At 52.7% G+C, this 24,172-nt stretch overlaps 6 protein-coding genes and 2 non-coding genes across 8 annotated transcripts, besides 2 other annotated features; 4 read left to right on the top strand and 4 right to left on the bottom strand.

Moving 5' to 3' along the window:
- Positions 1-509: part of a sequence feature (possible transcribed region) that runs on past the window's edge.
- Positions 510-2,741: 2,232 nt separating this feature from the next.
- CYME_CMF133C (ethanolaminephosphotransferase) lies at positions 2,742-4,406 on the bottom strand (the record flags this gene model as incomplete). Its single annotated transcript, XM_005535729.1, has 1 exon — positions 2,742-4,406. One exon carries the CDS (start codon positions 4,404-4,406, stop codon positions 2,742-2,744), a length of 1,665 nt encoding a protein of 554 aa, XP_005535786.1.
- A 159-nt stretch (positions 4,407-4,565) lies between these two features.
- CYME_CMF132T lies at positions 4,566-6,489 on the bottom strand. Its single transcript, XR_002461262.1, has one exon. It is a non-coding gene; the product is annotated as a hypothetical transcript (transcript).
- Positions 6,490-6,805: 316 nt separating this feature from the next.
- Positions 6,806-9,136, top strand: CYME_CMF131C (hypothetical protein; the record flags this gene model as incomplete). The annotated part of the gene is made up of 1 exon (XM_005535728.1): positions 6,806-9,136. One exon carries the CDS (start codon positions 6,806-6,808, stop codon positions 9,134-9,136), a length of 2,331 nt encoding a protein of 776 aa, XP_005535785.1.
- Positions 9,137-9,686: 550 nt separating this feature from the next.
- Positions 9,687-11,516, bottom strand: CYME_CMF130C (hypothetical protein; the record flags this gene model as incomplete). The annotated part of the gene is made up of 1 exon (XM_005535727.1): positions 9,687-11,516. One exon carries the CDS (start codon positions 11,514-11,516, stop codon positions 9,687-9,689), a length of 1,830 nt encoding a protein of 609 aa, XP_005535784.1.
- A 2,953-nt stretch (positions 11,517-14,469) lies between these two features.
- Positions 14,470-14,912: a sequence feature (possibel transcribed region).
- Positions 14,913-15,092: 180 nt separating this feature from the next.
- CYME_CMF129C (mitochondrial chaperonin hsp10, precursor) lies at positions 15,093-15,398 on the top strand (the record flags this gene model as incomplete). The annotated part of the gene is made up of 1 exon (XM_005535726.1): positions 15,093-15,398. The coding sequence occupies one exon, from the start codon at positions 15,093-15,095 to the stop codon at positions 15,396-15,398; it is 306 nt and encodes a 101-aa protein (XP_005535783.1).
- Positions 15,399-17,066: 1,668 nt separating this feature from the next.
- CYME_CMF128C (probable kynureninase) lies at positions 17,067-18,518 on the top strand (the record flags this gene model as incomplete). Its single annotated transcript, XM_005535725.1, has 1 exon — positions 17,067-18,518. The coding sequence occupies one exon, from the start codon at positions 17,067-17,069 to the stop codon at positions 18,516-18,518; it is 1,452 nt and encodes a 483-aa protein (XP_005535782.1).
- Positions 18,519-18,982: 464 nt separating this feature from the next.
- On the top strand, positions 18,983-20,797 carry CYME_CMF127C (probable DNA polymerase alpha, subunit B; the record flags this gene model as incomplete). Its single annotated transcript, XM_005535724.1, has 1 exon — positions 18,983-20,797. One exon carries the CDS (start codon positions 18,983-18,985, stop codon positions 20,795-20,797), a length of 1,815 nt encoding a protein of 604 aa, XP_005535781.1.
- A 537-nt stretch (positions 20,798-21,334) lies between these two features.
- CYME_CMF126T lies at positions 21,335-23,925 on the bottom strand. Its single transcript, XR_002461261.1, has one exon. It is a non-coding gene; the product is annotated as a hypothetical transcript (transcript).
- Positions 23,926-24,172: the final 247 nt, after the last annotated feature.

The raw sequence follows: 24,172 nt of genomic DNA, 5'->3' as shown, positions 1-24,172 counted from the left end.
TGCATCGCTTCGCATTTCTAGCATGTCATCGAGCAAATGGTTCTCGTGACGTACTGCTTACAAATTGGGCTCGTATGCAGGTGAAAAATGTAGCGCTGCCTTATGGTGTTGGAGTCCCCGCGTATGTACGTGTTGGTTTATTTTGCCGTAACGGCCGCAGATACCCGTGACCAAAGACGTGAACCTTTCCATACGGGCACGCTTCCTTGAACGGCACAGAGCCGAGCGTTCTCGCCCTATTTTCATCGCGGCGTCGACGCTTTTGAAGCGGAAGAGCTCGTCGGTACGCTCACTGCTGCTGGGATTTCTCTCCAAGTGATAGCTTTTTTTCGATAGACTGGCCAGTCAGGGACACAGGCTAAGAGCGCTAGCGTGCTACCAATAGCGAAAAAGAGCGCGAATCTGCGGAGATCGTCTGTTCGCCAGGTTTCGATCAGACAAACCAAAGAAGTCAGAAACATGAAGCAGTAAAATAAGCGCTCTGACAACTGCTGTCCGGCAGGGTGCATATTGTGTCCTGAGAACGGTTACTTGTTTTGCGACGAATCATCCACGGCGGAAACGCTACGCAATTTAGCGGAGAACGCCATTGACGCGACCGAGATACCCATGTCAGACTCAAGTGGAACGCGTCCAACTACGCTAAAGCAGGTGTGCACCATAAACAATCGGCCAGTTCCCACTGTCATCATTACAAGTCTCTCCGGGCTTTCCAGCACACGATACCTTTTCATCGCTCTCTATCTCATCCCCCGCCTGAAATGAGCAGGTCTCTCCGGTGCCTCATGGTTCAGTCTCAGCAGTCGAGGTCTGCTGATAGCAACGCGCAAGCCCCGATTCTACTGCTTCCCGCTCTCGCGAACGCATTTCATCATCAGGCAGCAGTTCGGGTCCATGCCGCACTCGATTCGTGCACCTCTTCTATAAACAGCCCAGGTAAGCGCTTTGCAGCGCGGACCCATCACCGTGATCCGCGATTCCTGTGTGTCCACTGTGCCTGCCCCTCCGTGGGCTGCTCTGGGGGACGAGGACACCAGCTCCGTCGCTCAGTGCATGCCTTCTATGGCTACAGACGACACCCGTCAATGCCCTCCTCGGGCTCAGCTTCAGATGCCGGACCCTGCGATGATGATCCGCTTCTTCTTGGCGATCACTCGGCGAGTACGCTAACCGCTGCATACGAATGCGTTCGTTGCTCCGTTCGACAAAGCATTTGCGGAACGCAATGTTGTCGATGACGATGCAAGTTCTGGGATATCAGTACAGACGAGCTCGATTAAGAACTGTCGATCCAGAAGTGTCGACCCCTCTGCACTCGCTTCGTGCTCAGCAGTGACGCACGCTCTGCTGAGAGCGATCCATGCGGTGCCTCGAGGCCCGGTGCAAGTCTCGTTGCAGTCCGAACAGGGGAGACAGGAACATCTGCGAGCGTACCAGCCCTGAGAGGTACCATGCTGCTGTCGAATGCCGAGTCGTCGACGGCCGCAAGCAGCGCACGATCGGTCTCTCGAACCGAATCCACCATTCGGCGTGTCAAGTAAAGTGAACGCCCGGCATGAGCCTGCGAGCATGTCGCCAGGGCACGACGTCGAGTTGTCCGCCTCGCAAATCCATCTGCACAAATTGCCGTGCCCACGGGTGGCCTCCAAGCAGGTCCATTGAGTACGCGAAGCATGCGTGATCCGGGCAGGCTACATTTTAGGCAAGGACAAGCGTGGACGCTTGGGCGCTCGAACCGGAAAACCATATTTTCGGATATGCCACCAACGCGTGTTCGACGGCGCCCCGAGTCATCTTGATTCCGTTGGCGCCACGAATGCCAGGAGAAAGGAGTCAAACGAGCCGCCCTGAACACACGACCGAGGATTCTAACTCTAACATTGAGTCGAGTAGCAGTTAGAGCCGCACATTGAATGTCGAGGCCGTGTATCGAGGAAAAGTCGGGGAAATGTTCAAAAGGCAGGCACAGAGCGAGCGCTTCACTGGCCCATTCCAGTAATTTAGGGATTTAGAATGCCAGCATGATACCACGGCCTCAAAGACATGCATAGCAGGCAAGCGCAGCAGATACCGACTCCGCGATTCAGCTCAGGCACCTAGAGTTCTCTGGCATTAGATATATTCAAACGGCGCTGACTTGGCTCTGACATGGAGCAGGATACTTTCGAACTGCGAATGAGGAATCCGTGGGAGCTGTTTGAATACTATCCTCACCAAAGTCTCAGCTGGGCGCTTGCTATGGATAAGGATAGAGCAAAGCGGCTCAAAGCGCTGCACACTCCAGGCGTATCGGCAGCCCAGCACAAGGCGTTCTGCAGAACAACCTGGCGCAGACGCACATCATCCAATAAAGTATATTCCTTTTATGCTAGGCACCTCATTGTATGCACTTCAAGGTTTCAATCGTAGCATGCAGCGGTAAGCGAGAGTACAGTTTCCGCTTGGTCCTTGGAAGCGTTTGCACCCTCAGGGATGCAGATGCTTTGCCGAGAACAACCACGGGATCCGCTGTTTCACATCATGATGCGCAGCTCAGAATGTATGACCTCCCTTCAAACACCCATTTCCGTCCCTGTCAGAGCACTCTCAAACAAGTAACGGAAATTTGAGCCTTCTCCGCATTCGTCGCGGGCTTTCCGCTCGCGTAGATGTGCGAGCCTGCAATCCTGTTTCATTACAAACAGTGACGGCTTCTCATCTGAATCCAAAGCCAGAACTTAAACCAAGTGCCAGCACTGTTCTTAGCGGCTATCCGTACCGTGCATCCTTTCAGAAGAGGCGCCAACAATCGAGAACGGTCGGATTCCCAAGAACGTGCTTATTTCGCGGACCACCCCAACAACGCGACGCGACACTATGAACAGAATGAAGAGAAATGACGTCAGGAGCACTAGGAACTCTGGCAGAGGTCGGCCAAGTAAAGCGTTCAGAAAACCAGCCCACAAGGGGATCAGAGCAGGGAAAGCACTTCCATACACTGAACTTGTTAAATGTGCCAGTATCAGTCTGCTACAGATGTAAAAAAAGGTCAACCCGCAGAGCCAATGATACAATAGTCCATTGGCAAGCACCACAGCGGGCGAGCACAATGGCCAGCCAATCATCGCAATGGCTAGCGTAAAAAATGGAAAAGAATAGGCCACCGCGAGACGAACGAGATGCCTCCGTCGAAGTTTTCTTTGAGACTCTGAGAGTTGACTGCCGTTCCTAAAGATTGTGATAAAATTCGAGATTACTGTGGGTAGCACTGGAAGCAATGTGAAAAGAAAAAACAGACGATTGAGCGGTAAGGCAACCGCTCGTCTATTTCGGAGCATCTCATGATACATGGACCATTCGGAGCGACTTAGAGCAATTTCCAGGTAACCGCCACTGCTTAGGATAGAAATCACAGCCGACGGCAAGCATATATGCTTGGAGAAAATGCTGCTCGGAAAGACTGGAACCACCACTAATCTTTTCCAGAACGCCGGGCCCCATATAGCCGTCAGCCACGTGAGAAGCTGCATGAGAAGCAAGCCTTCGTTTGGGCCGTTAATCTCGCGTAGCACAAGCGCACCACTAAAATATTCCTCCAAAGTAGCGAAGAAAAAAGGCATCATTCCAACGAAGAGAAGCAGCACTGTCGTCCAAAGAGACCAACCAAATTGAGCAGTCAGCGCGAACGTGAGGCCGGCAAATGTAACATTCAGTGCATCACATCCATGATCAAAAAAATGGCCTAGAGGGGAAGAGGAACCCGTCCGGCGGGCTTGCCTACCATCCAGATTGTCAAGAAGCTGATACATGCCGAGACAGAACGCACTGAATCCATATGCGATTCTCGCTGAGCTACCACTGGCGCATGATTCCGGCATACTCAGCAGCGAAGAAACGACATACGAATCGTTCGGGGAGCGTTTCAAAATATTGCTTGGTTCGCCAGTTAATCCAAGTTTTGCGTGCAGCACCCACTGTGCAAGAGATTTGATATCTCGTATACCTCCATCGCAGGCAAGGAAGACGACCGCGAGATGCCCTGTTACTGTAAAAACCAACCCAGCGAGCGTCACGGAATTGGGCGCGATGCTCTTTGGTAGCAGCTCTACCAACCGCGCGTAGATCGGTGACAGGACATAACGATACGTGATACTAAGATCAGTTCCGGAGTTTTGGTAAGCAGCAAGTCGTGAAAGCTCTTCAGTTGACAAATAGTGTTTCCGAAACCTCCCTATTCTGCCTTTTCTGTCTCTAAGACAACGCTTTCGTGGTATTTGCCGTCCGCGATGCTCGAGCTGCGAGCGCCGGCGCTCCTGCTCCACTTGATCCGAGCAAGCCCCATATGTTCCCTTGTTCCAGAACTTGCCCGCCACTTTGCGCACCCGTCGCACCGGACTATGTGCGTCTTTAGACAACGCAGGTGACATAGCCCTGCGAGATCTAGGAAACCGATATCAACTGCCTGTTTGAGTCAGTTCCTAGCAGACGTACGGGCTCGAACTAGCTTTTCGCAAACTCTAGTGGGCAGCGTATGGCCCGGTGTCAACGAATAGGGAGCGGCGGCTGCGATCCGCAAGCAAATCTTGTCTCCGAAATGGGTAAACTTGATTTATATCTATATGAGACAAAATTAGAGACGTCCAACTACGCTAAAGCAGGTGTGCACCATAAACAATCGGTCAGTTCCCACTGTCATCATTACAAGTCTCTCCGGGCTTTCCAGCAACCGATACCTTTTCATCGCTCTCTAACTCATCCCCCGCCTGAAATGAGCAGGTCTCTCCGGTGCCTCATGGTTCAGTCTCAGCAGTCGAGGTCTGCTGATAGCAACGCGCATGCCCCGATTCTACTGCTTCCCGCTCTCGCGAACGCATTTCATCATCAGGCAGCAGTTCGGGTCCATGCCGCACTCGATTCGTGCACCTCTTCTATAAACAGCCCAGGTAAGCGCTTTGCAGCGCGGACCCATCACCGTGATCCGCGATTCCTGTGTGTCCACTGTGCCTGCCCCTCCGTGGGCTGCTCTGGGGGACGAGGACACCAGCTCCGTCGCTCAGTGCATGCCTTCTATGGCTACAGACGACACCCGTCAATGCCCTCCTCGGGCTCAGCTTCAGATGCCGGACCCTGCGATGATGATCCGCTTCTTCTTGGCGATCACTCGGCGAGTACGCTAACCGCTGCATACGAATGCGTTCGTTGCTCCGTTCGACAAAGCATTTGCGGAACGCAATGTTGTCGATGACGATGCAAGTTCTGGGATATCAGTACAGACGAGCTCGATTAAGAACTGTCGATCCAGAAGTGTCGACCCCTCTGCACTCGCTTCGTGCTCAGCAGTGACGCACGCTCTGCTGAGAGCGATCCATGCGGTGCCTCGAGGCCCGGTGCAAGTCTCGTTGCAGTCCGAACAGGGGAGACAGGAACATCTGCGAGCGTACCAGCCCTGAGAGGTACCATGCTGCTGTCGAATGCCGAGTCGTCGACGGCCGCAAGCAGCGCACGATCGGTCTCTCGAACCGAATCCACCATTCGGCGTGTCAAGTAAAGTGAACGCCCGGCATGAGCCTGCGAGCATGTCGCCAGGGCACGACGTCGAGTTGTCCGCCTCGCAAATCCATCTGCACAAATTGCCGTGCCCACGGGTGGCCTCCAAGCAGGTCCATTGAGTACGCGAAGCATGCGTGATCCGGGCAGGCTACATTTTAGGCAAGGACAAGCGTGGACGCTTGGGCGCTCGAACCGGAAAACCATATTTTCGGATATGCCACCAACGCGTGTTCGACGGCGCCCCGAGTCATCTTGATTCCGTTGGCGCCACGAATGCCAGGAGAAAGGAGTCAAACGAGCCGCCCTGAACACACGACCGAGGATTCTAACTCTAACATTGAGTCGAGTAGCAGTTAGAGCCGCACATTGAATGTCGAGGCCGTGTATCGAGGAAAAGTCGGGGAAATGTTCAAAAGGCAGGCACAGAGCGAGCGCTTCACTGGCCCATCCTAGCCTGGCGTTTCGATAGCTCTGGCATTGACGCTGGTATCCGAGCTGGTGCTGCACATGCAGGCAGCAGCGCGCAGTCGAGTGCACGAGTGCACGTGGTCTGTCGCTGGGCGCTGCACGAGACTCGGCCTCACGCGAGCGTCCGCGAAAAAGCCCGACACCGCGACTCTTACAGCGCTATCTCGCGCGCGACAGGCCGCAGGACTGCACGTTCTGTTCACATCGCCGCTGTGTTCGCGTTGCTCCCGTTACTCAACACGTTATCAAGGCGCTCGCGGCTCGCAGGAGCACTGTGCTCGAGGCTGTGTTTGTGGCCCGCACCTGAGCGGAATACTTTTATGCGCGTCGTGGTAAACCTACCGTCGAAACAACAAACGTCTGCAAGCTCTGCCTGGAACGGACGTTCCTGGTTTTCATGGGGAATACTCAATTTATGGCTGAGGTTCGCTGCAACAAAACATAGACCTCGTTTTCCATAGCTCAGTATAGCCGCTTCTAATCGTATACGCTGCAGGCTGTGGTACCTGCTGCCTACCGATTCCAGTGCATGGCACCGCGCGCCGTGCGGCCGACCAGACGATCATCAGTCTCCGCGCCTGCTGCTGGGGAGCAGTGTGTAGGATAGTGTGTTTCGGACAACGCCGGAGCTTGAGTAGTGTGTGAAACCTGGGGCTGCCTCTGCCAGAAGCGAAAGCGTGCTCATATTTGTGGAGAGGTGGTGGCGGGACGATTTGCCTCGAACTGGGCAGCAACGGGGCACTGTCGGGAGGCCCGCCGCGGCGCGGGAAGCGCTCGTTTCCTAGCGCAATCGCGTTGTTAGTGTCCAATGGGTTTTGACGCTTCAGAAAAGCAAATCATGCACGAGCTCCTAGAACTGTCCGATGAAGCCGATGTTTGCGTTTCTGCCCGTGCGCTTGCTCGCTGCTTTGCTGATAAAGTACAGCGGAAACGTCCTCCTCCGCCACAAATTTCGAAAAGCCACGAGTACCCGCTTGAGAAGAAAAGGAGGATAAGTTTCCTCTCTGAGGAACTGTGTGCAACACTTCCGTGTGGACAAGAGATAAACGTGGATTTTGTTGGGTTTCTGAAGGATAGACTCGATTCTTGGTACTTGGATAGCACCGTCGAGGGAGATAGCGTAGACGATGCGAAGCTCGCGCAGAAGCTATCCATGCCTCCCAGCGTTGCGCTGGAGGATGTCGACATTTTTATGACTCGCAGCCCTGTATTGTATGTGTGCAAAAACTGCCGCCGCCCTGTAATCGAGTCCCGGGTCTATGAGCATATATTACGCTGCTGCCCAGATCGATGGGTTCCGCTCCTCAATGAGTGTGCCAAGCAGGTGACGAACGTCGCCACGCAGTTCCAGCGCAATATGTGCGACAGCGATCTGCATAATGTCGTGCTTTCGTTTGAGTTTCCTGAAATCTATTTCTCTCAGCTTCTGGATGACGAGGATGGTGCACCAAAAACGCGTTTCGGCAGACATGCAAAGCGTGTAGGGAAAGTGTACGACTCGCAGTTGCTCTTCATGCACGGAATGCAGTCTGCGCGTGCGATCAGCGGCAATCGTGATCAGCAGCATCACACTGCTCCGGTAGACGCAGATTTGAGCTTGTATCGGAGCTTTGCTGCACTTTCAACTGTCAAAGTGACGAGGAACGCTGGTATCGCTGAGACCAACTCCCGGATCACGGCGGGCAATGTTGCCACAGAGGCCGCCAAATGCCGAGCCTTTCACCGCAAGTATTTTTGGCCGCGGATACCATATGCGTCAAAACCGAATAGCGCTGAGACAGAGAGCATGCCGGATCGGTTGGATCCCCTTGCGCGTCTTCTGTATCTGAACATGTCTTGGGAGAGAATCATGCAGATGACTTTACCGCCGGCTATGAAGAAAAAGGTAACCAGTGCGAGAGGCTACGTGCACCCCGCCAAAGAGCAGCTCTCTACAAAAGAGGAGCTTCTGCCAGCATCAACGAATACGATTGCCCATGCGATTTTGCGGTTACAGAGCAAACGTTCTTTCGGCTCATCATGGCTCATAGACCCTCGGCAGCTCTCGCAGAACAGAACCACGAATGGGATCTTCCACGGTCAAAGCTTTTTTGCTCAGCCCGGCACATTTTGGACTGACCCAAGTCGCCAGTTGCTACCGCGTCTCCATCAAGCGCCTACGAGCACGCAGAGAGCAGTCGCCGCGTCGCTTTCCTCGGCGTCCAACGGGCCATCATCGATTCGAAGCCAACTCTCTGATCTTGTGCAACGGCGAAACAGTGTGCCGGACGAGGCCTCCAACGCAGCTTCCACAGAACGAAATCAGGTGGCGAACGCGGCTGCTGAGAGCAAATCGAGTCAAGCCTCTGCGGGAATCCCACAGCGGTTGAGCTCCCTCCAGTATCGTGCAAGCATGCCGAGCCCTCTCGGTGCTGTTTCCAGGCAGAGCGCACAGCCCGCTAGTGGAGCGAATGCGGGGCATGGAACGGGACTTTTGACTCCAGGCCGGGAGGTGGTTCAGGAAACTATGCGACATCGGATTGCTCCTGACCTTGTAGAGTGGCTGCGACGGGACCCGTTCTTCTTACAAATGACCGAAGCTGCTAAGGAACGAGTACTCGTGATGCCGAACCTAACTCCAGAGATGCAGCAGCAAGCACTCGAGGCCCTGGAGCAACGTCTCATGCAAGAGCGCCTGAGAGCCATTGCGCAAGCTGTCGTATTCGCTCGTGAGATGCCACAGAATTCACGGGCAAGAATGTCGGCAACGTCGCTGTTGAGCACCCTCCATCCGATGAACGAGAGCCAGCGCAAGGCACTGGGCGAGATGGTTCGGCAACTCTTGATCACTCAAAGGGCGTCCACGCAACCGCCGCGTCCTCCAGATCGGATTACAGAAGCGGTTGCCTCTGAGCATTCCTCATCGAGCATTCCGAGCCCGGCATCATTTGCATCGCGAACACAAAGGCAGGGGCTGGATGCACGCCCGTTGCAGCGCTTAGATGCCCCAAGAGAGGCCAGCAATGGTTCAAAAGCAGATACCGATGCAGAGCCCCTGCACGGTAAGCCTGGTAAGGGCGCTCAAGGCCGTCATCGGAGTGACGTAGATCTGCTTGCTGCAATCGATAGAGCCTTGGGAATCCGACGTGACCCTGAATAGGGACTTTTGGCCAAATCTGCAAACGTATCTGGGATGGATCTAAAAGTTAGCATCGGTACCTCTGGATCAGCGTCCGAGAGGGATAACTTGGTCGCCGGTGGGCGGCTGCATATAGCTCATGTACCCAGGTTGCACATGCCAGCCAAGCTCTCTTCTTTTTGGGTCGTCTAAACGATTCCCCGAAAGCCGTACATTGTCATACTTGCTCTAGAGCACAGCAGCACTCTTCTATCGATTCACTGGTTACCCTTTCTACGTAAATGTGAACATGAGGATGTCCGCCCGATTCTGGAAGCCACGCAAAGGCACCTTGAAGCGGCCGGGAGGGGCTTCGTTCATGGAAACCTGCGATGTCCTCAGATGGGGGACGGCATGAATGTTTGCATACAGTCCTGATGCGAAGCAACGGCACGCACCTGCAAAAACCTGCTGATGCGTGGTTCCTGAGCGCCGAGACCATGTGCGCAAACTGCTTTGCCTCGCCTCACCAGAAAGGCATTTCCTGAGATGCCGCTCTGATGTTGCCATTCAACTTATGAAAAAGTGCTGCTCATACTCCCATGCTTCCGTACAAATCGACAAAGTGCTTCCACTGCATCGTTGCACCCATTTGTTCGCCGACAATATCCTTCCATACGGCATAAATGATTTCGTCGGGAGGCTCAGTGAACGTTGTCATGAGCTTTTCGGCGTCGCTAACCTTTCGATCGGCCAACCAGTGATTCCGCAATATCTTGATTACTGCGATCCGAAAGAGGTTCCAGTCCACATGCTTTCCTGCCGGCTTGAAGACAGTCTGCCACGCTTTGAGCATGTTTCCATATATATCCGTCTTATGCAGCTCTTGGACAATGGTCATGCGCAGGTTTTTTGCTCCATCAGAAACCCTCGATGGAGCCAGCGACGATACTTGGGCTGCTGTCAACGAGTAATTACTCTCTAGAAGGTGCTCTCGAATGCAGTTACGCTCCATCGAAGAATTGGCGGCAATTTGATCGTCGCAGGATTTTTCGTGGGGTATCCCGATTCGAGACCCATCCGCGTGAACCGCAATCTGCGTCGCGGCTGGGAACTCTGAAACGGCAGACTCGGAAACCTCTAACCTTTCGGAGCGTCCCTCGGAGGAAAGAGAACGAATAATGCTCAGTTTTGTCTCCGCGATTTCCCTCTCGACTACGCTGAAACGACGTTCCATGTTCAGACGCATCAGATCGAGTTCACTCAACAGACGAGCTCGTTGAGCCTCTAGATCTTGAATTTGTTGCCGCAGCGATTCTACTGCTTCTGCTGAGCGTATATCCGGAAATATCGTTGAGAGAGACGTATTCTCTGCGTCTAAGTGTGGATCGTCATTCGCGGTACGCTGATGAGCATCCGCCTGAGTTAGCGTTCGCCAGGCAACGTTCGCTGTGGAGGAGCAATCTACATGAACAGCTGATAGAATCTCGTCTTCTTCGCAAAGGAGGTCTGCGTGCCTCGATCCAGGCGTATCGGAGGAATCCGCCTGCAATTTTGCCGAGTTTCGAACACGTTCACTGTGCTGTTCCCGTGAATTGTCGCATTCACCACAAGAAAGAGTCCGCCGCGACGAGAGCCGGTTGTTGGAATTGCTGCTCACGGGGGTGCTTGATGTGGAAACTGTCGACGACTTCGACATTACCGCACTGGCAACTACGGAATTTGAGCCCATCAGAGGTGGTGCAATGCCACGATGTTCATCAGCTGCTGTGCCGGCTATCGAGAGCGACGTCGCTTCGCTGGTAATACGTCGAGGCTGTGGCTCTTCATCCGAAAGTACCGTCATTTTCGACAAAAGCGGCTGGGGGTTGGAACCATCAGAGACCTGCAAGTGCAGTGAGTCCGGATCATCTTCCCTGTTTGTCTTATCGGACGCTTCGTCCAACGAGGGCTCGTCTGCAGACGTCGAGTTTCGCCCGGCAAGGCCGCCCAAATCTCGACCGCAGCTGCCAAGCGCGTATGTGCTTTGCTTCGGGCGCTCAGCTGCATGAGTGTTCTCTTGTCCGTCTGAGAAAGCGGGAGGATCTAAAGCAACCCTGTCTGTTTGTGACTCGGACTCAGGTTTCAGAGACAGCGCCGTTTGAAGCAAGTTCGCGTTGCGCACCCGAAACCGTATTGGAGACCGTTCCGTTACGGCCTCGGCGAGACGCTGCGACTCGAGCCACTCGTTATCCGTCTCGGGAGAATCATAACGTCCCGAGTAAGAGGCGCTAGTCCCTTCTTCGTTCCGCTCTGCGAGCGTTCGGCGCCCGAAAGATCCCAGGGAGTAGTCTTCCACCGGACGTTCGCTATCCAATTCGGTCATATGATCCTTCGTACTCGCTTCACTGGGTGTCACGCTTCGGGTGTACAAGCTGCTCATTCCAAAATGTTTGTGGGGCTTTTTGAAGTCTTCAATATACACGAGCAATATACTGGCGCGTGTCGCACAGTGTTGCTAGGTACCGCTTCACGTCCTAGGCATAGGCTCAGCGACGATCGGTACCTCTTCGTTTTGGATGGCGCCATCGCATTCGATGGGGAATTCAAAAGATCGCGCGGAATGTTTAAGACCAACATTTAGAATGGAACTTTATTAGACAACGTAGGACTTCACGTTTTGTCTACGATCCATATTTGAAGAACTTGGTGGATTGTTCACGTGCTTATGAAAATCAAAAGCAGCGTGTGAGAGACAGGGGTGGTTCATACATTTACTGCAGAGGGCCTGCGCTATCCTCGTCAGATAGCGCAAGGGCGCGTGCTCCGGACGTGCCAATCCTTCGAGAATTGTCGGCTCATCTGCGACTCGGGTTCCTAGAGGCCCGTCGATAAATGTGAAGCAGCGGGCAGCCGCTGGGGCTCCAGAACTTTCCAGTCGCTTTCGATTTGACGCGTTCCTTGCGAGAAGCCGTAGGACCTAGCAGGGCACGTACTTGGTTGATCGTCACTCTTGGAAGCGATGGAATATATTTGGAGAATTCAACTGCCCAGAAAAGCTTGAATGCTACCTGTCTTCCGCGAATGATGGAGAGTTTGGCGAGCAGATTTCCGAGAACGTTCAATATGCCTTCCTGCATTTTAGTTGAGTCTATTCCAGCACTGAAATAAGTTTAAATCTTTGCGTAAGTTTTGTGTTTCGGCTGTTGATCGCGATGCTTCTTTTCCGGAGAAGGATCGGCAAGTTTCCGTCGCCTCGACGCACCTGGTCTGGCAACTGCTCGTTCGAGTCCCGGGCGCGGGCTACCAGCAGTCCATATTCCCCTGGAAATTTTCGGATCAAAGATTCGCGCGACATAGCAACTGATCCTTGCGACTGAGGATGCAAAAGAGCATGATCTTCGGACCAAAAGTTTGTACGCGCGCTCCCTGCAATACTTTGGCACGAAGCTGCGAGACGCCGGCGTTCTGAACATCTTCAGCGCGGGTACCCTAACATGTAAAGCCATCCTTCGAACCCAATGGCAGATCCGAGTCATTTCCGAGCGCTTCATGCTGCTCATCGTTTGCGCGCAATATACTAATCTCACTGGTAGCGGAAACAGGGAGCTAATGGAAGAAGTGCCTTGGATGTCGATGGAAGCGAATGGCGGGCTGGCAGTTGCGTATGTATTCAGCTTTCGAGCGTATCCGTGGGGGGTGTCGCTAAGAAAGTGAGCGTCAAACCAGAACTCCGACGCCCATCGTGTTGCATCAGATCTCTTCACTTAGGATGTTGTATCTTTAAGGATGGTTGAAAGGTGATGCCGGCCCTCCAAGCTTCTTGCGCCAAATCGATTTCATAAACAGAGCTTTTCGTGGCATACCAGTCTTTAGCCTCGAATCCGAGCGGCATCACTTCCTCACGGGTTTTGTCGGTGTACGTCGCATAAGTCGCATCGAGGACCATTCTATGCCCGCAACCAGTTTTGTAGTGTGCTTCATGCCCTCCCAAAGGCGCCATGTATGTTCTCTGCAACCAAGTCTGCAGCATTCGAACAGCTTCGCGCAAAGCACGGGCGGAGCTCCTTCAAGTTTTCGCTCCTACGGGGAGAAAATTTAATGGGATTCACATTGAAGACAGGGATCGACGGAATGCCATTCTGCATGGACTATGTGAAATCTAGGCCGCAATCGAGCAACGAGACACACTTGCAACTGTTCAAGGTATAAGAAAAGAAAGATTTCAAAGAGGGTGAGTATATCGGGTTTTAAATACTCACGGTTGCCGCCACGTATCTTCACCAATAGTACTAGGTCAAGGACCTGAACGGAAAGCAGATGCGGCCACTCACTTTTCCAGGGGTTCTGTATAATCGGGACCCATGCATGATGGAGGTCAGAATAAGTACCATCAAATGGAATGTGCACATCGGGACCCACCTGGACGCTCTGGCATTGATATCGAGCAGAGGTGGATGCTTTCAGCGCCTCATTCAGCGATCAGATGAGCGTCCAAATGTCTCCAGCGGACGATATTTGGAACGAGCAGATGAGACCGTGCCGGGGCGGCGAGAGTTTTGGTCGCAGTGACGCGGGTAGCGTGCATGCCCCAACATGTTCAATGAGATGGGAAAGGAAGTGACCGGCAGGCCATATCACTTGGTGCTCGCCAATAGTGCTGGAGCAGCTGTCGGGCACAGACGCTACTCTTTTGCTCCTCGGGTGAACGCGTACTACGAGCGCAAGAACCGGGTCCGAAGAATACCCATTGATAAAGGCTTCATGACATTCGCACCTAACGAACACGGGCACGTGCTCAAAGCTAGTAGAGGAGCGGCTGGTGAAACAGACACATACGCAACAGAAGGGATACGGGGAGGTGCACGAGCGCAAAACGACGTTGCAATCGAAGGCAAAAGGCTTGGTATGTTGTGATTCCACCAGCAGCAGGGCCCGCGAGCACTCTGTGCACGGGGACTTGAGCGTCTCGATCAACATTCGGAAATGACTCGCACTTCCGAAGCGTCCAGCGGCTTTGCGTGAGACGGATTTATGAGAGAATCGTTTGCCACAAGAAGTGAGCATTTCGCTGAAATGCGAGATGTTTGCAGTGAGAGACAATCAATGTCCAGGAAGCAGCAGCATGGATTCCCGCCTGGAGCACGGCACTTTTACGGTACCGTCAGGCGATCCAGAAAGCTGCTGCGCCCAACATATCCGTTAGAAACGATATTTCTAGGCAATTGGTGATCTTTATTGGCTTTCCACCGTTCAATATAATCAAGTCTAAATTTCGTGTTTGTGAGCATGGCTTCGAATACTCGCTCGTGCAGCAGTCTTCTAAGTTTATAAAAGATCTCCAGCGTGTTCCATTTCAGTCATCGGATCTTTACCAGATGCCTCTTTCCATCATCAAACCGTCGTCGCATGCTGTGTTCCCATACATCCAAGAGCGCATGCCGCTGAAAACGGCCCGACGAGCTTTCAGCGCCAATCGATGTGAACGCGCAGTCAATAGGAAACGTATCAAGCGTTTGCACCCTGTCTATATGGAGAGCTTGATATCGAGAGCTCTCCGCGGTACATCCGATACAACGGTTTCATGTGTCTAGACACCTGAATCTCTCTCTTGCGCACGCTCGTACCGTTCTTCTTTCGGTATCTTGTTTTCCCATTACAGTTCATTGTGAGCTTACGCCGCACAGCGGTTCGATCAAGTGAGCAGATCAGAGCCTTAGGAAACTGTTGTCAGGATTTCGAGTAGATCTCAAGATCTGTATTGTTCGTCGATGTCCATAATCCAATTTTATGTACCTTGCGACGCCTGTCCAGGCAAAATACGGCAGCAAGCGTCGATGTGCAAAAAGGAGGTGCCCGCGGAGCCGCTCGGGCTCCCTGCCAGGCACAGAACACCCCCGTGGCGATCAGGAAGGTTCGCGAACGCTGCACTTCAGGAGCTTCTTCGGTGCACTCTGCGTTGCCAGGGTGTTTCTACTCTATCAAGTGGAAGATAAAGTTCAAAGTAGATTGTTGAGGAATGTCAGCGCTCTCTAGACGCATTCTTCCACTTCTAGATCGCGTGCTTGTAGAAAAAATAGTACCGAAGAAGACAACACCGGCTGGTGTTCTCCTTCCGGAGAGCGCGACGGCAAAGGCGCTGAACGAGGGCAAAGTGGTTGCAGTTGGGCCTGGATCCTACACCCGAGAGGGCCAGGTGTTGCCCGTGTCTTGTAAGGTTGGTGATACTGTACTTCTTCCTGAGTTTGGCGGCACGCAGATCAAGCTTGACGGCAAAGACTTCATGATCTATCGTGATGATGAAATTCTGGCCAAGCTCGAATAGCAAAGGACGTTTAGGAGTTTTAGGTTGTTGACATAAACGGAGGATCTGCTGTTATTCGATTATGATTATATGGACTCGGGCAACTCGTAGACGTTATTGCAATTCTGCGGGGCGACTGTTCGAGTTCACGAAGCTTGACGCACCTCGCCGCCCGGCGGAACTCGCCTCACCTATATTAGAATGAAACGGAAGGGGTCCGCTTTTCTACGGCGGACGCATAGACTAATGGTTTGGTGTGTTTCCAGTGGCGTGCCATGAGCCTTTTGCGGATATTTTTCCGCGATAGATTTCCTTTCCACTCCCTTACCTCCGTCTTTGAACGAACTGGCCACTCCTGTTCCTCCTGCTCGGTTTCCAGCATTGGGGGCATGTAGATGGCAGTGTCAAAGCCTCGATTTTGCTGCCTACGGCTGCTGCTAACGCACTTCCTATGCAGATGGAAGTTGCCATCTGAGAATTACTTGCCATTTTTATCTTTTTCATATGCGGCCTCTGAGCGCCCATCGCAGCGGTTTCATTTGACCGTGGTCAGTTGTTCACATAAGTCCACCACGGCTCTTCTCCGGTGGCCGGCGTCTGGCGTGCGAACGCTTGCCTCATCGCCCAGTATATATCTATGACGGTAGTAGAGGGCTCCCGTCGATGCCATCCTCCGTTGCCGAGTCAGGTGCTGTACCTACGATTTTGGGCTTATTCCGTGCGATCTGCTTCGCGAGTACTCTGACCGCTGCATGCCGAAGCACGCATTGTTCCATTCGACAGAGGATTTGTAGAAAGCGGTGATGCTTGTTATGAAAAGGGACCGAATGCGCACTAAATGCTGGAGAACAAATCGAGAAATTTCGATCCAGGTACGCTCCTTTCGTTCAAAGCTGTAACGCCCTCTCAAGTGGAGGCGATCGCTGCAATGAGAAAAGCTCGGGTCCAACATTCTTTTCCATGCAAACGGAAGACATAGGAGCTTCTGGGAGCACATCTCGACAGAGATATCATACTGCAGTCGAATGCAGTCTCGCCGACGGCAACGAAATGAGGAGGACTTGTGTTTCGGACGAAATCAATGATTATACTCGACAGGTTCATTGAGCTTCCGGCATAAGCTTGTGAAGAAGTCTTTGGGGTGCAACTTCGAGATGTGTTAGTTCCCAATGCATCTATGAGATTTGCCGCACGCAAGAGTTGCCTCGAAACAAAAAAAATAAAATCTTGAAGAATTTGTGATTAAGGAGCGCTACATCTAAATGCGAAGATAAGAGGCTTATACGAATGAATTGGATGATTACATTGTATGTTTTACGAACCCGTGTTCGAGGGATTCGCGAATTATCTTTGTGACGGCCGCGAAACGAGCTCTAGCCACACAGAGTCGAAAAAGCCATTCCAGAAAAAAAGCCCAGAAAACTAAATGTGAGCTTCAGTCCGTCGGGTTTAAATGCTGCACTTCGAAGGTCGCGACTGTACATCAAAAAATCGAAAAAACGAATACTGGAAACAGAATGAAGAGTTCAGTATTCCGTTCCAATCTGAGGCCTATGGAGAGACGCTTAATTTTCGACATGAATTCCTCATCTCGCAAATAATGACGTTTAGTTGGCTGTTTGAACGCGCACTGCGCGTACTTCAGACCGTTCCTGGAGCTTTCCCAGGAAGCTCTTCATTTTAAACAAAATGCACGCCTCTGTTTTGCAGCAGCTTTTCGCAGCAACGCGGGAGAGCTGCAAGACAGTAGCAGAGCTAGTGGACGAAAAAGGCGCTGAGAGTCTGGACGAGAACGACGTGCTCGCAGTCTTCAGGCAGGAGTTCTACTGTCCAGGCCGGGGACCGACAGGTACACTTTCTTCAAGTTGTCCTTCTTTAGAATTGGCAAGTGATGCACCAAAGAACCACCTACGTGGCGGAATCTGCGATCAGCACGACGAAAAAGCGGCCGTTTACCTCTGTGGTCACTCTTTAGGCCTTTTACCCAAGCGTGCTTATAGACTTGTTTCTGAACACCTTGAGCTGTGGGCCCGTCTGGGCGTTCGGGGACACTTCGAAGGGCCGGACCCATGGTACACTTTCGACGAGAGGCCACTAAATGTAGGCGGTGCGGAGATCGTTGGCGCGCTACCTCATGAGGTTGTGTACATGAACTCGCTAACAGTTAACCTTCATCTAATGATGATTGCTTTCTATCGCCCAACGGCTAAGCGTCATCGCATCCTCATCGAGAAGCATTCTTTTCCATCAGATCGATGTGTTGTGCTGTCACAGGTCGCCTACCACGGTTATGATCCGGCAACGGCAATACTAGAGGTAGGAGCGGGCTCTGAGGACGCCGGGCTTATCGATTTGAATCAACTCGAGTCTGTTTTGAACGAATATTCAGATGAAATTGCTCTGGTCTTGCTCCCTGGCGTGCAGTACTTGACCGGTCAGCTGCTACCGATGGAGGAGCTTGTGAACATCGTGCGAAAGACATCAAAAGATATAAAGATTGGATTTGATCTGGCCCATGCAGTCGGGAACGTCGTCCTGAAATTGCATGAGTGGGCGCCAGACTTTGCCTGCTGGTGTTGCTACAAGTACATGAATGGTGGACCCGGTGCGGTAGCCGGATGCTTCGTGAACGAAAAGCATACCTGTGCCACGGATTTAGAGCGATTGCCTCGCTTGTGCGGATGGTGGGGCCTCGAGCGCTCGTGTCGCTTTGAAACGCCGCGTGCACTCTCACTGCCGAGCGGCGCGAAGAGCTTTCAGTTGAGTAATCCACCGATCCTCGCACTTGCCCCTGTTGTGGCCTCGTTGGAGATTTTTCGGATGGCCGGTGGAATGCAAGCAATTCGCCAAAAGTCCGTGCTGCTTACAGGATATTTGGAGCTTTTGTTGGAGCAACTAGTGAAAGAAAAAGTTTTGATCATCACACCTCAGGACCCAAACAGCCGTGGGTGCCAACTTTCCCTCAAGTTGAACTGCTCCGCCACTGCCAAGGAGCTGTGCGAAAGGCTCGCGAACGAGGGATTCATCTGCGATGCACGTGAACCGAATATTTTGCGCGTTGCCCCGGTTCCTCTGTACAACTCCTTTAGCGATGTGCACTCGTTCGTGCGTGCTCTCGTTCGCCTAACCAGCATTCCCTGAATTCTAAACGGTAGAGAACGAGGTATCTCCCACCACAATAATGGCTTTCCTCGCTGCGAATAAATGCTGTGGCGGTTGTACTCGGAGCAGTCAGTTCCCGAGCATCTGCCCCAGAACGCCCCATTGATTTTGCTTTTGTTGCTCGCAGCCATCTTGCAAAACCAATGGATACTGGAGATTGCGTAAAAGTCGCGGAGTAATTTATACACTCATTTCTTGGATGCGGGATAGTGCTGCATGTGTGGAGTCTCAAAGTGTGAGCAGTGGAATGCAGGGGTCGAAAGTGGCTAAACATTTTCGATCAGCAAAAATTGTTTGAAGCAGATTGCTTCAAGTCTCGTGGAATCGTCCATCGATCGCATGCACTCTTTGCGCGTAAACTGGATCTCGAAATCAATAATGGCGCGAAAGATATTGGATGAGGCGTGTCAAGAAGTGCGAAACTTTCGGCTTGTTTTCACCTCATGGCTACTTCGGTTGCTGTGGAGTTTCTGCTCAGAAGGTATCCTTCCTTAGCGAACGCCTCGGTCTCGAGCGCTAGGGCTGCACTCTCGAGGCTCGCGAGCACCTGCTCAGAGCTCGGAATCGACCTGGAAGCGACTGCGGCGAAGCTCGAACTGTACCTTTTGAACACGAGGAAGGAGCTTTCTGAGGACACAGTTGAAGAGTTCACTTCGAAACTCGCTGCCTCTGCCAAAAAGAGCAAGTGCTCTCGGGCAAGAGTTTCCGAGTCTACTGAACTTATCGCGGAGGCGGTTCGCCGGAGAGCACCGCTGCCAGTCGATAAGCCGGAGGAGCACTCGCTCCCAGAGGTGCAGCGTCAAACTGCCCCAGTTTCACCTGAAAATCCGTATCTTTCGAGCGACACACTGACGGAGAGTTCCCATCCAAAACATGGATTCATGCCCGAAAGCACGCAGTCCCAGGAGGAGTTTCTAGATCTGTTTCCACATCGGGACCCTTTTGTTGATCTTTCTTCGCATGGCGTTGATGGGGTTGTCGTAAATTCCTCTCGCGCAAACCTGCGACCATCCTTCCGTATCACTCGTCCGCCGCCGGGGCTTGATCTTGAGGTGTGGCCTGAAAAGCTGATGTTCGATTGTCTAGAGAAAAGAAAGGAATCACAACGAAAGCGAATTCATGACGCCTTTGACGCCCTCCAAAGTTCCGGACGCATTGAGAGTCTTATGGAAACATCGGGAGAACCTGTTGATGGGCGTTTCATTGTCGGACAAGTGTTGTTTTCGATTCAAGGGCATGAACGTAACCGAGAGGTGTTTCTTGAAGACGACGAAGGTGTGATGGTGCAGCTTGAACTGTCAAAGCTGCATACATACTTGCTATATCCAGGCAAAGTCGCCGGTTTCGTTGGCCTCGATCTACCCGGGCATATCTTTGAGGTCCATCAAATTGTAGATGATATGTTTGTAACGGAAGAGGTGCCTCGACAGAGAAAGCGGGTAGTATCTATGAAACCAAGCAGCTTACGACCGAAATGGAGGATTCTCCTCATGGTAGGCCCCTATATTCAACCTGAAGACCCGGACTGGGACATATTCGATTTCTTGAAGAAAAAGGTTGCGGAACTGGAACCTGATGCAGTATGCATAATGGGCCCACTTGTTGAGGAGAATCCAGATGCGGGCGACGCAACACTGAATCTTGTGGACAAATTCGTGCAAGGAGAAAGGGTGCTCCAAGCGCTGCAAAATATTGCACGAGAAATGCGGTCAACTACCTTCCTGATCTCTCCAGCGATTGATGACTTGATGCATCATTTACCGGTCTTTCCTCAAAAACCATACGAATTTTCTGCGGATCCGATAGTCAAAATTGGTAACCCGACTTCGTTCCGCATCGAACTCGACCGACGAGACTCTATGAGAGTCGCTATCATGAACTTGCCTATTCTGGATGAAATGCGCCTTTCGTGCCTCTGTGGAGGGAGCAAGATTCCACGTATGGAAGAATGCAGCGCAGAAATCATACGGCAGGACACCTTATTCCCATATGATCCCTCTGGCTCGAAGATTCCTATAGATTATAGTCTTGTTCAAGAACTGAAACCAATGCGTCCTGATCTTTTAGTTATTGGTGGATCTGAAAGCAATTTCGCTTGCGAGGCGCATGGATGTTGCATCGTATGCCCTGGAAAATTTTGCAATCGTACCAGTCCGACCGAGTTTGCAATCGTCGATCTTGTCTCCGGCGACGCTGAGGAAGCTTGGCACGTACTATTTGGAAACGGAGGCGCCATGCCTGGACGCGACAACAGATGAAGTTACGGAACGCTGCAGGTGGAGATTATGGCATACGAATCGGCAATTCATTGGCAGAATCTCTGCTCTGGGACTTGTGGAGATTTCTTCTTACTTCGAGTGGTCCAAAACAGTCGCGTGCGGTCAAGCGAAGGCGCCATTTTTAATTGGTTCCAGAGAGAATGCACGCAGTGTGCGAGAAAGCCGCCATATGACAAAGAAACGAAAGGCGGCCACTATGGATCTATTCAAATAGTAAGAAAGCCGGTAAGGTACGAAAACTCTGTAGTAATTCACCAGCGCACCGGTTAAGGCTTGTTACTGCGTTAAGACTTCTAATACGCTTTCGAAGATACGTATTATACCTGAGGATCCGCCTCGTTTGTTTTGGATACGTTTGACGGTCAGGCGGAAGATTACTCATAATACTGGTTACAAAGACACAATTATTCGATACTATGCACTCATTCGTGAACGTGCAAGTCCTTCGAATACGTCCCTCGGACATCCGCCTATCCCCTGCGTCTTAGACAAGACGCGGCGACGTATTTTCAAAACAGCTTTCGTTTATGCTTAGCTCGCAGGGTTCGCTGCCACAGCAAGTTTCAGCGAGGTGGTTTTGCCTACGTCTTCGTTGTACACCAAAACCGAAGCGGCTGTAACTGCAGCGGAAGTCCTCCCATTTCAAAGCAACAGCGCCTTCAGCGCAGATAACAGTTTTCAATGAAACAGTCCCGGGAGCTTGGGTAGCAACTGCACCGCCACGAGCCGTGGAAAGTGCTCCCTAAACCGCTGTCGCAACCTTCATGGCAATGGTACAACCGATGCGGTGACTTCCTCCAAACGCGCGATCCAGTTTTGAGCGGCGAATAGAGCCGAAAAAGACAAAATTAAGAATATGCTCGGGCATCTCTGACGGGAGTGCGTTAGCACCATCAGGCGCCAACGCCAGGAACGAAGCCCGCCAGTTTCGCACATCTTGCAACTCGTTTGGCTGCATTTTATGCTCCCTCCGCAGCGATGCCTGGAGATGGTACAAATCGAACAGTCATAAGCGACGCTGGAAGAAAATTACAACCCCCAAAGCTCGTAGCGATTCCGGGAACTCGAATTGACGCTAGAATACCGGCTGTCTGAGCACCTGCGAGTGTATCCGCGTCGCGTTCCCCTGGGTATCTCCCCACAGGTAAGGCAAGCCACTTGACCGATGAGGTCTAAAATACTGGCATTTGTGCGTCGATCGGGCAAAAGCTTGAATCGTTCATGGGTTTGCAGCTATACCCATGTCAGACTCAAGTGGAACGCGTCCCACTTCGCTAAAGCAGGTGTGCACCATAAACAATCGGTCAGTTCCCACTGTCATCATTACAAGTCTCTCCGGGCTTTCCAGCAACCGATACCTTTTCATCGCTCTCTATCTCATCCCCCGCCTGAAATGAGCAGGTCTCTCCGGTGCCTCATGGTTCAGTCTCAGCAGTCGAGGTCTGCTGATAGCAACGCGCAAGCCCCGATTCTACTGCTTCCCGCTCTCGCGAACGCATTTCATCATCAGGCAGCAGTTCGGGTCCATGCCGCACTCGATTCGTGCACCTCTTCTATAAACAGCCCAGGTAAGCGCTTTGCAGCGCGGACCCATCACCGTGATCCGCGATTCCTGTGTGTCCACTGCGCCTGCCCCTCCGTGGGCTGCTCTGGGGGACGAGGACACCAGCTCCGTCGCTCAGTGCATGCCTTCTATGGCTACAGACGACACCCGTCAATGCCCCCCTCGGGCTCAGCTTCAGATGCCGGACCCTGCGATGATGATCCGCTTCTTCTTGGCGATCACTCGGCGAGTACGCTAACCGCTGCATACGAATGCGTTCGTTGCTCCGTTCGACAAAGCATTTGCGGAACGCAATGTTGTCGATGACGATGCAAGTTCTGGGATATCAGTACAGACGAGCTCGATCAAGAACTGTCGATCCAGAAGTGTCGACCCCTCTGCACTCGCTTCGTGCTCAGCAGTGACGCACGCTCTGCTGAGAGCGATCCATGCGGTGCCTCGAGGCCCGGTGCATGTCTCGTTGCAGTCCGAACAGGGGAGACAGGAACATCTGCGAGCGTACCAGCCCTGAGTGGTACCATGCTGCTGTCGAATGCCGAGTCGTCGACGGCCGCAAGCAGCGCACGATCGGTCTCTCGAACCGAATCCACCATTCGGCGTGTCAAGTAAAGTGAACGCCCGGCATGAGCCTGCGAGCATGTCGCCAGGGCACGACGTCGAGTTGTCCGCCTCGCAAATCCATCTGCACAAATTGCAGTGCCCACGGGTGGCCTCCAAGCAGGTCCATTGAGTACGCGAAGCATGCGTGATCCGGGCAGGCTACATTTTAGGCAAGGACAAGCGTGGACGCTTGGGCGCTCGAACCGGAAAACCATATTTTCGGATATGCCACCAACGCGTGTTCGACGGCGCCCCGAGTCATCTTGATTCCGTTGGCGCCACGAATGCCAGGAGAAAGGAGTCAAACGAGCCGCCCTGAACACACGACCGAGGATTCTAACTCTAACATTGAGTCGAGTAGCAGTTAGAGCCGCACATTGAATGTCGAGGCCGTGTATCGAGGAAAAGTCGGGGAAATGTTCAAAAGGCAGGCACAGAGCGAGCGCTTCACTGGCCCATCCTAGCCTGGCGTTTCGATAGCTCTGGCATTGACGCTGGTATCCGAGCTGGTGCTGCACATGCAGGCAGCAGCGCGCAGTCGAGTGCACGAGTGCACGTGGTCTGTCGCTGGGCGCTGCACGAGACTCGGCCTCACGCGAGCGTCCGCGAAAAAGCCCGACACCGCGACTCTTACAGCGCTATCTCGCGCGCGACAGGCCGCAGGACTGCACGTTCTGTTCACATCGCCGCTGTGTTCGCGTTGCTCCCGTTACTCAACACGTTATCAAGGCGCTCGCGGCTCGCAGGAGCACTGTGCTCGAGGCTGTGTTTGTGGCCCGCACCTGAGCGGAATACTTTTATGCGCGTCGTGGTAAACCTACCGTCGAAACAACAAACGTCTGCAAGCTCTGCCTGGAACGGTCGTTCCTGGTTTTCATGGGGAATACTCAATTTATGGCTGAGGTTCGCTGCAACAAAACATAGACCTCGTTTTCCATAGCTCAGTATAGCCGTTTCTAATCGTATACGCTGCAGGCTGTGGTACCTGCTGCCTACCGATTCCAGTGCATGGCACCGCGCGCCGTGCGGCCGACCAGACGATCATCAGTCTCCGCGCCTGCTGCTGGGGAGCAGTGTGTAGGATAGTGTGTTTCGGACAACGCCGGAGCTTGAGTAGTGTGTGAAACCTGGGGCTGCCTCTGCCAGAAGCGAAAGCGTGCTCATATTTGTGGAGAGGTGGTGGCGGGACG

The sequence above is a fragment of the Cyanidioschyzon merolae genome, chromosome 6 (genome assembly GCF_000091205.1).
Source record: "Cyanidioschyzon merolae strain 10D DNA, chromosome 6, complete genome".
Classification (NCBI taxonomy): Eukaryota; Rhodophyta; class Bangiophyceae; order Cyanidiales; family Cyanidiaceae; genus Cyanidioschyzon; species Cyanidioschyzon merolae.
This window is presented reverse-complemented; position numbering and strand designations above follow the sequence as displayed.